The 12,021-nt window shown below is 41.5% G+C and overlaps 2 protein-coding genes across 2 annotated transcripts; one reads left to right on the top strand and one right to left on the bottom strand.

Moving 5' to 3' along the window:
- LOC133024407 (proteasome subunit alpha type-6) lies at positions 1–3,792 on the top strand. The gene is made up of 7 exons (XM_061091499.1): positions 1–152; positions 855–949; positions 1,479–1,560; positions 2,363–2,518; positions 2,611–2,789; positions 2,986–3,080; positions 3,610–3,792. Exons 1-7 carry the CDS (start codon positions 77–79, stop codon positions 3,665–3,667), a joined length of 741 nt encoding a protein of 246 aa, XP_060947482.1. The 5' UTR covers positions 1–76; the 3' UTR covers positions 3,668–3,792.
- Positions 3,793–5,281: 1,489 nt separating this feature from the next.
- On the bottom strand, positions 5,282–7,375 carry LOC133024144 (NF-kappa-B inhibitor alpha-like). Its single transcript, XM_061091124.1, has 6 exons — positions 7,068–7,375; positions 6,449–6,554; positions 6,136–6,343; positions 5,945–6,033; positions 5,571–5,831; positions 5,282–5,457 (listed from the first exon to the last, which is right to left on the bottom strand). The coding sequence occupies exons 1-6, from the start codon at positions 7,295–7,297 to the stop codon at positions 5,428–5,430; spliced, it is 924 nt and encodes a 307-aa protein (XP_060947107.1). The 5' UTR covers positions 7,298–7,375; the 3' UTR covers positions 5,282–5,427.
- Between the last annotated feature and the right edge of the window lie 4,646 nt (positions 7,376–12,021).

Raw genomic sequence — 12,021 nt, 5'->3', positions numbered from 1 at the left:
ACTGTGTGTATGAATGAGAATCTGCCTGCAATAATTCATCTGGACGAACTGTGTCGGCCACGCTAACCTGTGTAAAATGTCCCGAGGCTCGAGTGCGGGGTTCGACCGACACATAACCATCTTCTCTCCCGAGGGAAGACTCTACCAAGTCGGTTAGTTTCAGACAAAAGCCGGCTCCCAGGCTCACCTGTTTGCTAGCTAGCTAAATGCTCTGTCATGGTTCGCTTAGCTTAGCTTGGCTTCTCGCTGGTAAACAAACAAAGCGTCAAAGCGAAACAGGCGTCGGATGTCACCGCGACCGTCATATTAATGTCCTGCGAGTTGTTATTTTACATCTAGTTTTCTGATGATAGCAGAGAGCAAGACGGAATCAAAACAGCTAACTGGCTAGCAGGGTCGTTAGCATAGCTAGCGTTGCAGACAAGCAAGCTTGATTCATTGATCCAAGTCACAATGTACTGTTTATGCAAATGTTGCATGATGGAAAAGTCACCGATTATTTTAATTTTTTATACATTTTCTCTGCAATGACCTCATAGTATCGCCAATCCATCCATCCATCCAGAGTTTAGTTGCTGACATCTTATCAACATCAGCTAGTAGACAGATTCTGACTGGCACCACAGGCTTTTTACTGGAATGAAGTGAACATTTGCTCATAAACAGCCTTAAACTGAACATGCAGCATCAGCTGATCCATGTTTCCTGCTGAGGGAGACATCTTTGTGTGTCTGTACATGTTGACCAGACTGTCCACAATCATCTGAGTGCCGTGTGGGTTTAGTAACATTTATAAACGTCCATTACTGTTGTGTGATGAACAAACCTGTGCATTGTCTACTGCTTGTTTGCAGAATATGCTTTCAAGGCCATCAACCAAGGTGGACTCACGTCAGTAGCCATCAGGGGGAAGGACTGTGCGATTGTCGTAACACAGAAAAAAGTTCCGGTGAGTTGTCATTGTGTTGTTTTCGTATGGTTCACGTCACTAACATCCTCCTGCAACCACAACACCAGGCTCTTCTTCATTGTATCGTCCATACTGACGATGAATGTCAAATGTGTAATACTCAGAATGTGTGGAAGCTTATTTTCATGGCAGCTTAATGATGGTCAGTCAACAGTGAGATAGACTGTCCATCTTAGTGTTGGTATTCGTGTGTTTCACTATATTAATTTTCCCTCTATCAAACACTCATAGTTTACTGCAAAAATGTCTCACATTTTATATTAGATTATATGTATTGTGTTTTCAATAACAGCAGAAATAATAATAGACGTGCATTATATTTTTAGAGCCCATTTTATATTTGAAATAGACAATGTGTATTATATATTATATGCAATTTATAATGTATAATATGTTATCTTTGTAACTGCAGGAAGAAAATTATTTCCTTTCACTCTGACATTTTTTTTCTTTCTTTTTCAACGATGAAGCCACTTTCGCTTGCTGATTAGTTTCTTCTTTAAAACAGGACAAGCTCCTGGATTCCAACACAATGACTCACCTTTTCAGAATAACAGATAATATTGGATGTGTAATGTCTGGGATGACGGGTAAGGAAAAAAACCTTATGCTTCTATGATGAAGGAAACTAATTATGGATCCTAAGGTTCCAATATTTTATGCCGGAAAAATCCTATAATTTAAAGGTTCAGTGTGTAGAATTTAATAACATATATATATATGTTTCAGCTGAATACCCCTCACCTCACCCTCCCAACTGTGAAGGATAACCTGTGGGAGCCCTCAGTTGTCATAAAAAGTTGTGTTTAGTTTGTCCGGGTTCGGCTACTGGAAAATATTTTTTTAATATATAGGTGCCAATTTTAGGGTAAAGAAAACAACCATTCATACAATTTAGATCATTACCCCCTAGTGAAAACATCACTAGGATTATTTCATATTCAGTTTCTGCCAATAGATCCCTTTCACCTTAATCTTACACACTGAATCTTTTAAAGTCATAGAAAATGCACAAATTTAAAAACAACCTGAAATACAAAAATCTGGGTCAAGTTTTGACATGAGTACCATTTTCAAAAGAGACAATTAAGAATCTCCATTCCTTTATTGTCTAATTGGAGGTTAGTTTGTGGCGGCTGCTTTGCATTTGCTTCTTCTCTTTACTTTCTCTTATGAAACTGTTGTCTGAGAGTGGCTAATTTAGAAGACACAGTAACATTTCTTTCAATCGGAAAACAATCCAGAATGAAATTCAATTCAAACCCATCTTCGTAGTTCTTTGCTTTCAAGATTTAAAGCACCATAGTTACTGTATGACAGTTTAGTGGATGCTATAAATCAAATCAAGCCTCTCTTCTCTCCCCCTCTTCAACGTGCTCTGACATCCAACAGCTGACAGCAGGTCCCAAGTGCAGCGAGCTCGCTATGAGGCGGCCAACTGGCAGTACAAGTACGGTTCTGAGATTCCAGTGGACATGCTGTGTAAGAGGATGGCTGACATCTCGCAAGTCTACACGCAGAATGCTGAAATGCGACCACTGGGCTGCTGTACGTTTGCATGTTTTTTGATTCACTATTGTTGATTTTTGGTCAACGCTTGTTAGCCGCCACTCTCCTCTCAAACGCTCGTTCACCCGCAGGTATGATCGTGATCGGCATAGACCTGGAGTACGGCCCCCAGGTGTACAAGTGCGACCCAGCCGGCTACTACTGCGGCTTCAAGGCCACCGCCTCTGGAGTCAAGCAGACGGAAGCCACCAGCTTTCTGGAGAAGAAAGTGAAAAAGAAATTGGACTGGACCTTCGAACAGACTATTGAGGTACGTTGATAAAGTAGGAACACGAATGTGAAAGTACCTTTAAAGGTGCTTTCCAGTTGTGTGGTGTCAAATTACCCAGTGAATTCTCTTATCAAGCCAACCATTATGTGATATAATATAAACATAATCCTGATCTTGTCTTCCTCCTAACGTATCTATTCCTTTTTTTTCCTCTTCCTCTTTTCTCTGCTTTTAGACGGCAATTTCTTGTATGTCAACTGTTCTTTCCATTGACTTCAAGCCCTCTGAGCTGGAGGTGGGCGTCATCACAACACAAGACCCCAAGTTCAGGTAAACGTCACGCAGCACATGATCTTTTAAAACATATCCATTTGTTAGGGGTGAGTCTAAAAATAGCAGCCAGAAGTGAAGTCATTTCACTTCTACCTTTTTTTTTAAACTGATTTTCCAAAGGGGTTGTAAGAATATAATCACTATTAGTCAGGCCTCTTTCACAACACATCCTGTTATATTTATGTGTAAGGTTTTATATTATCTTATTTTTACCCCTCTCTAATCTTTTATTATTTATGCTCTAATGTTGTGTGATCTTCAAATTGCTTCTTTTTTAACTTGTTAATCACCTTGTTACTGTGTTTTGAAATGTCCATCATCAAGTAATTGATTAAGTCTCTAAAATGACAGAAAACAGTTAACATTTGTATAATCCGCACAGTGTGAGTTTCTTATGTGTAGCAGCTTCAACCTTTAACCAATACAATCAATTAAATGTTACACATCTAGTAAAAGTACAAATTGATTTTGAACTTGAAATGTATGATTCAAACATTTTATTAATTTGTGTATCTTTTCCCTCCAGGATTCTGACAGAGACTGAAGTGGACGTCCACCTGATGGCCCTGGCCGAGCGCGACTGAGCGGCCACCTGTTAGATTAGAGCTAGAGCATGATGGGATCTGCAGTTCCCTGATGGAGGCCGGTGTTATCTTTGTTTGCTGTACATTTACCCCACTGTTTCATTCAACAATAAAAAAAATATGTTTTTGGAGTAAAATAACGTTTGTCCTTGATTTATTTTTATTGTTTATTTGTCTTTTGCATTGTTAGTTTTTTCCTTGCATACACACACACACACACACAGACCAGACTTTGTGTGTACTACTAACTAAAACCTTTGTTTCATCAGCTGTGTTTTCATCAGTGGGCTGAATTTAGCTGCAGAAGGAAATAGAACACGAGCGGGTGCAGAGCTTTACCTCTGAGCTTCCTGTTGTGGCACAGTAAAAAAAATCACATGACTTACACTAAAGTTGTGTGGAGAGGTTATTCTACTACACAAACTGCTGTAGCTGACATCTGACCTCATTTTCACTTAATTTATGTCTTCACCATCTTTATCATGTCAGAAATATGAACTCTGCTCAGAGGATGTACTTCACAATTATTTTAACCGTGGCTTCTAGTGTGTGTCTGGAATGGGGGGGTTCCAGCTCAAGTCAGACGACTTTGTCATCACCATATGATCAGAAATGATGTTAACACATCACTGAGTCATTATTAGTTGCTTCCTATTAATCTCATATCAGCCCTTGTTTCCCTGACGTCCAAGAAACAAATCCAGCTAGAAAAAGAAAGTTCTCTTCAAGTTCAAAATGTAGTCATTGTTTTCAATTTTCGGGACTTTTTACTCTTATTAATGTTTACATCCCTTATGTAATTTACAATTTCCCAAAGAAGTTGGTCCTCAGAACCCCCCCCCCCCCCCACACAGTGAAAAGTTGACAGCCCTGAGGATAATTACAGCTATTAAACCTTATCACTGAGTTAAATATTACTTCCAAGTTGAGCCAGTTCCTTCAGGTAATTCCACCTAACTCTTATCAAAGTGTCACCTTGACACAGAGTCAACACTAACTCTCTGTGGCACACTCTTCCGTCTTTTTAAATAACATTTCCTCCCTTCAAAAATTCCCTTGGCCTTTCTACCCGGTGCCGGTTCCCAGCTGCTATTCAGCAGTAGTTCCAGGGCGGGGCGGAATATTGAAGTACATTATGCTTCTCTTGTTCTACCCAGGGACTTTCAGCGCGGTGACTCAGAGACCTGGTGACCTCGCCCCAACAAGGAAATCCCAGACGGTTCCAAGTGGTCTGTCTGTGTTTCACAAGTCTGGGTGACTCTCTTCCTCGTCACTTTGAGTAAGCGAGAAGTGTTTCTTACTTTAAACTGTGGAAAGCCCGACTGGTCACATGGAAGGAAATAATACTCATGCTGTCCAAGTTCTTTATATTCATAGACTTTTTTTTATTCTGAGCATTTTTGGTAATAGTGCTTCAATTCACACGACATATAGAATGTACAGGTACAAAAATAATATCTCTGCATTTACAATATATTACACGTCTGGTATGTACACTTCAATATATATTTTTTACAGTATAGAGAAAGATTACATGGAGTTCATGGTCTTTCTGGTGTGTTCAGTCCTGTGACCCGGACTGGCTTGGCCCAGACTGGACGCCATCTTCATTCATTTTTGTGATCCCGGGGCCGGCACCAGTGGATGTGGACCGGGACGGGGGGGGACAGACACTGACTCGTCCCTCATCGTTGGGCCGCAGGCAACCCAGTAGCAGCTTCACTGTCTTTGATACCATCAGCAGAGAGAGATGGTTCTGTTTACTTTCCGAACTTTATGTCATCGTAAATCTGTAGGAAAGAAAAGAGAGAATGTTAGGGACCTGCATTCTTAAGGCATGATAATATGTCAAATTTGCTCATGAGAGGCCTCATGGATCTGCTGTTCCAAATAAGGTACTGACCTCGTCTTCCGCCAGGTCCAGTTCCTCCATGTCACTCTCATCCGATTCGCTTTCGGGGAGCTCCCTCAGTTCCTGCGCTGTCTTCTCAAACAACTGGCACCGTATCACTTCGTTTGTGCGCCCGTAGGTGAGGTGGTACGCCGTGAAGCCGCCATAGTTCATGCAGTTGACGTTGGCACCGAGATCGAGGAGGCAGCGGACCAGCGCCGGGTTCTGGAGATCCACAGCCAGGTGGAGGGCCGTTCGTCCACTGCATTGTTCCTAACCAAAACAAAGGGGTAAAAGTAACGTTAGCTTCCTGCTTTTTAAATCCGATTTTTGCAAAAAAAATTACGCATGTTTTTTTTATTTATTTAGGAGGTAATGACGCCTACCTGTGTGTTGATGTCTGCACCCAGCCGAACAAGGTTTTCCACCAATGAAATGAAGCCGTTAATGGACGCCAGGTGGAGACAGTTGTGACCTGGGGAGGAGAAAAATAAAAAAGGTCAGTCAACAACCAAAGTCAATAAGCAGCAAGACCAACTCTGCATGTGTGTAAAACGTCAATTTGTTCAATATGTACCATTGTAGTTGGGGAAGGACACCATGGAGGTGAGGTGGCGCTGGCAGTTTTGGGTGATGAGGCCGAAGCAGGCGAGGGATCCTCTCTTGCAGGCGATGTGGAGCGCCGTGTTGCCGCAATTATCGGCCGCCCGTGGGTCACATCCGGCCTTCAGGAGCTTCTCCACCAACAGGGGCTGCTCTGTGATCACTGCTAGATGGAGGGCAGTCTGAGGGGGAGGGCAAAGAAATAATTATTATACTGTTTTTTTTAAAACCACTGTCTGTTTGAGCTGACAATTATTTTTGTTTACTCTTGATTCTTTGATCATTACCTGTCTCTGGTGGTTGTGGATGTTGAGGAAGGGGTGATTGTGCGACAGCTTGATCATCTGGAGGGCATGTTCAGTGGCTTCGTGAATGATGGCCAAGTGGAGAGGCCTGTGGGGAAAGGGGAGAGAGAGGAGGGGGGAGGTTAGTTAAAATAGTACTTTTCCCCCAATAAAAGAAAAAAACACAGGCACTGAGGAAGCGGTTCCAGCCGAATAGGAAAGAACAAAGGCTGAGTAGCAGTGGAGCGTTGCGCAAGAGTGGAGTTTTGTCGGGTTATTTCCACCAGTTGTGGCTTGACACATCTGATGCTTTATCAGTTCCTGGCACAGGGCCAGGGACTTTCCTGAACGCGCAACGCGGAGTTAAGCACCGCCCCTGCTGCGCTCTGAGCCAAAGTACACACACTGCTGAGTACACACTGTGCTGCTCACACGCACGCGAACACACAAACACTTTAAAATAACTCTTGTTTTCGTGCAACTTTCATGCGTAATGGTGCAACTTATTAAAAAATGTCAATGCTGGTGCAGTGCCAAACGTCCACTGATTTTTACGCACGATCGGAACATCTTGCATAACGCACAGTTGCAGTATAAGTGATCCACTGAAGTCTCCACTTACGTGTCACCATCCTCGGTCACCGCACTCCTCCACGGCTCGCTCTCCTGCGAGTGATCCATCGAGTCTACCCTCATGTCCTCAAACTCGCTCACCAGCTCGTCCTCCTTCAGGGAGTCCAGGCCGCTGTCGAAGCGGTCCTCTTGGCAGGGCAGGACCTTTCCCTGCTTAGGTCCCATGTTGTCGAAGTTATAATCCATTTGACCGTGGTTGGACACTCGGTGCACGTCCATGTCTTGAGTGAGAGCAGTAGCAGGCTGTGCGTGTGTGCGTGTGTGTGCTTTTAATCCAGAGGTCAGGGCAGAATGGTGCTGCTGTAGGAGGCGCACTGGTTTTTGTGCGCTTGGCTCTGGGCTCTGGGCTCTGGGCGGAGCCTTGGCGGGGATTTCCACTTATCTTAGAGAAGGCAGAGAGGGAAATCACACGGAGCTGTGCTTTTGTGAGAAAAATCCCCCCTCACGCACACTCAGAACGAAAACTTGTAGTTTCCTATTCAACACCTATTTTCACCTGTGATGTAGGTTAACTCAGACACTATGTATTTCAGTGAATGAGGCATGCATGAATGAAAGAGAGAAGAATTCCCTTCTGCACTGGGGAAAATATTTTTTTAACAGTGGGTAACCAAAGTAGGACTGCATATTTTCCAGCTCATACCTCTGGCCTAATTGGCCAGATTTAAACTTGTCATAATTCATAAAAATCTGTGTTTCCAAAATGAGGTTCAGTTCAAAGTTTACAGTGACAATAGCCCACACGTCACCATTCACCACATTGTGTTATCATACATGTATTCTGTGGTCATTTTAATCAGACAAGAGAGGCATTTAATTTGACTTGCAAAGCTCATTCATACTAGTCTTCCTCTCCATGTAAATATCACAAAAATTATATTTACATGTAACAAAAATGATATTTACATGTCCCCCTAATAAACAGATATTTATTTGATCATGCATGTTTTATTATTTATGTTTATCTACCTATTAATTCCACAAACCTCTCATCTGTCCATATGTCGAACAGTTCATCTAATCGGCAGTGTAAAATTAAGTGTGATTTGGACACGTGATACGTTTAGTATTAATACGAATTGCCTTAACGACCAGCGCTCTGTAGCAGTCTTCATTTCAGATAAACCAGGTAGGAGGAACACACATTTTTCTAACTTCACTCTGCAACATAGACTGTTTGTAAAAGATGAATTTTATCTTGTCTTATCTTACTTTTGCAGCCGCATAAGATTCTAAAAACATGAGATGGGCAGGAATGCCAAATGTGTCCCTTTGCCCCCGAATCTGCATCAAATAAAATCATATACAAATGCACGTGAAAGCAGCTCATGTGGTGTAAAAACAACAAAAAATCTCAAGCTTGTAAATTCTTGCATGTAAAGCTTGTAAAAGTGGCAGGATTTCCACACCTGTTCCTGAACATGTTTACACTACTAAGAGCAGAGGAAGAGGGGAAGATTCTGAAGTTTCCTCATGGAGACTCCCTGATGAAAACAGCTTTGCATGTTCCACAACACTATGTTCTGGACTTACCAGTTAAGCAACTTACATGCTTTAACACACCTCTGGAGTAAAAGTCCTTCATAAGTAAGCTCTAATCCAGGGAAACTCTGTGTTGAGTCATGCAGAAATGCACGCTACTGTAACTATGTTATGTCATAATAATGCACATCGCATCGCTTTTGACATTTGGTTTGAATGCAAATAATTTTCTCGTATTTTCTTTTTCCACATCCAGTGTTGTGATTTTCCTCGTTATTTTTTTTGTTGTTGCATCTGTCTCTTCATTGCTTTGAGGTTAATTTCTTAAAAAGGAAACTCCTCTGTCTTTCACAACAAAGTGGTGGCAAAGTGCGTGACTGGGCTTCTGGCGTGTGCTCCCCCGACATTTAAGATAAAAATTCCCAGGATTACGCCTGTTGACACCTTGAATGGGGTCTTGGTGAAAACATAGCAACGGTAACCAGGAACAGTGAAGCTATCACACCTCTGTGGGGTGAGCCTGAGTTGTGATTACGATATGAAAACCAGACACACACACACACATCTACGCACCCAGCAGGTCTGTGATGTCACTATGGGGCAGCCTCCTGTGCGTCTCACACACATATCTCGTACAGGCTCATACCATCTTCTGCCTTGAATTCCACACATACTTTCACATCTGCCAAGTATCACAATGAGACATCTGGGGACAAAATGTTCTTGCAGCCCTGTGTTTTCACTCCTCCTGCCAAGATGCTTTTGTCTATATAAGGTCACATGATAGGGAAATACTGGAACTTCCACTTTACATCCTAGAGATTTACTTTTTAGTAAAGGCTTGCGTGTGCACTTGCCTGCACTTGCCTTGTGTATTTATTTGTGGTCGCTATGGAAACCAGTCAGTGAGGTGCCAGTTCAGGCATCGCACCCCATCAACGAAATGCTGATGTCATGAAACTAAAAAAAACTTTATTTACCACCAACCTCACCCTGGATTTTAAATAATAACTTAGCTACCAGTTTAAAAACGAATGCAATGAAGGTATGCCTACACAAACCACCCTAAAATAAATTCTGCTAAGATTATAATATTCCATTTTTATTGAAAGTGTACGTGCCAACACTGATATTAATGGGGTGGAAAAGACCCTCAGTGTCATGCAATACAATTCAGTAGTACCATTAAACGATTCATAACAGGGCTGTATTTTTAAGGGGAACTTCAAAAACTGACTACTGCAGACACAATATAGAGTGTAAAATATATTTCCAAAATACAAATAAACCTGTCCTATAAATAGTATTCATTTATAGAAATAAAAAAAAATAAAAAAACATTTGTTTTGTAAAAGTATCATGGTTAGCCACTCTAATAATTTCCCATATGGGTATTATAAGAATAATTCAAAATAATTGTTACAAACATTTTATGTTAGAGTAATGGATGCCTAGATTTGGTGCTTGCTTAGCAAGAGGTAAAATACTGTTGAATTAGAAGTCAGGGGGAAAAGGAGGGGGTGACGTCGAATAAACTACTAATACTGAAATTGCATCATGCATGGCTAATTTGTGAAAGTGAGACGCAAACGTAATTTCTGGACAGAATGTTTATACCTAAAGGAATAGTTTGACATTTTGGAAGATGCGCTTTTTCACTTTCATGCTGAGACATAAGAGAGCGATACCGCTGTCATGTCTGTGTGTTAAATCTCGAGCTAAGGCCCAGAGGGTGGCGGGGGGGGGGCACACTTTAGCTTTGTTAATAAAAAATGGTAATTTATTTAGTATACAAACAGAGATACATGATAATTAGTGAGCTATAGAGGTGTACTTTTAACATAGGGTTAGCTGTTTCTCCTCGCTTCCTGTTTTGAGGTTAAGTTACAGTAATAACGTGTGACACTGGTTCCATAACTAGGGTACATACCATAGCCAGCATCTAACAATGGACATGATGAGAAAAGTGAAGCCAGGGTGTTTTAATCTGGTTCCTTTTTGCTGTAAGTTTGGTTTTAAATAGTCATTTGATGAACTGGGGTCAAATGTGCAAGATGGCAGCATTCATGGGAGCAAGAGAAGAGAGTTGTTCATCTTATTGTGCACTATCGGTACAGGCACATGTGTTCCTCATCCGTATTTGTTTGTGTACAAATTAATCAAAAGTAATGTGTTTATCGTGACATTTTCCTTCAATTTACTTTGCACAGAGCCAGGCTGGTCTTTATGCTAAATTAAGCAAATAGCCTCTTAGCTCTGGCTCCATAATTAACATACAGAGATAATGGCGTCATCATATTATCCAATTCCTGGTAGGAAATCCACCTCCTGTTTCAGGAGGAAGCTATCGCTCCATTATTACAGTAATCACTCAGTGGACCTTTACCCTGACACTCATCCATGGCTCGTGTGGGCCCAGTGACACAGCACTCCCAGGCCCAGAGTTTACACAAACTACACCCACGCCATGTTTTCACAGTGCGTGGCTTTGTGTAAAGAGGAGTATTTTAGTATGACAACCACACACAGGGCTGTTCTCCATGGCTTGTATTGAATAATGGGTGGGCATGTTTGCTGTTTAATGACATGAGTCAGGCTGTTTCCTTGTAAGAGATACCTCATCACAACCGCGCTTTATGAAACGATCTTGTGTAACCTCCATGTGATATGATATGATTTTAATAGAGACATAACTGAAGATAGTCCAAGATTATTAATCGACCCCATTAAGTGATTCACAAAAAGAACAGGGAAGGTCAATGTTTGTTAATACAATTATTTGTAAAAAAAAAAAAAAAATCACTTCAAACAGGTTCCCACAATAAGAACGGTTCCCCTTCACAATGTCATCTAATGGTCATGAGGGTTTGAATGGTTCGAATGGGGGGAAAGTTGAGTTTTTAGCTGTTTTACTAACTGAAGACATCAGAGACTCACTGATTGAAACTTTCAAACTGAGGTGAACGTCTCTGAGATGCTCCCCTCTGTCGAGTCAGTTTCGCGCTGAATGCGCAAATGCATAATTTTTCGGGGAAGCGTGGGTGTTTTTCGCAGAAGGGGTAATACATTTATTTCCCTCCCCAGGCATTCCCACGGTGATATGCACACACACACACGTCGACACAGACACACACAAAGGGAGTAGTATGAACTGCTGTCCCACTGCCCTACTGCCAGCAGCCATCTCCCAAGACCCTGGTGTCCTGGTCAGGTTCAGAATTGTTGTCTTACAGCAGCATTAAAACACATTATAGGTTCAGCTCAATAGATCTATAAAAACAAAAAGCATATTTACTCAGTGGTGTCTAGCCATACAGAAATTTTTTGTTTTATTGGCAAGTTTTATTAGATATCTGATATTCGTCTCAGAGATTTAGAGGAAATTTAGTTAAACATAAATGATAAATGGTCTGTATTTATATCGTGCTTTTCCCATCTTGATGATCACTCAAGCCTGCTGC

Source organism: Limanda limanda, chromosome 18 (genome assembly GCF_963576545.1).
Source record: "Limanda limanda chromosome 18, fLimLim1.1, whole genome shotgun sequence".
In the NCBI taxonomy this organism is placed as follows: domain Eukaryota; kingdom Metazoa; phylum Chordata; class Actinopteri; order Pleuronectiformes; family Pleuronectidae; genus Limanda; species Limanda limanda.
The sequence above is the reverse complement of the archived record's forward strand: the minus strand, read 5'-3'. Positions and strand labels throughout refer to the sequence as shown.

Bases quoted from the DNA above. Each gene is read 5' to 3' on its own strand.
- LOC133024407 (XM_061091499.1), top strand. From the start codon at position 77: ATGTCCCGAGGCTCGAGTGCGGGGTTCGACCGACACATAACCATCTTC. The intron at 1,561-2,362 runs GTAAGGAAAAAA...GACATCCAACAG, and splicing joins TGTAATGTCTGGGATGACGG to CTGACAGCAGGTCCCAAGTG. The intron at 2,519-2,610 runs GTACGTTTGCAT...GTTCACCCGCAG, and splicing joins AATGCGACCACTGGGCTGCT to GTATGATCGTGATCGGCATA.
- LOC133024144 (XM_061091124.1), bottom strand. From the start codon at position 7,297: ATGGACGTGCACCGAGTGTCCAACCACGGTCAAATGGATTATAACTTC. The intron at 6,034-6,135 runs GTACATATTGAA...TCTCCTCCCCAG, and splicing joins GTCCTTCCCCAACTACAATG to GTCACAACTGTCTCCACCTG. The intron at 5,832-5,944 runs GTAGGCGTCATT...TGTTTTGGTTAG, and splicing joins GTGCAGACATCAACACACAG to GAACAATGCAGTGGACGAAC.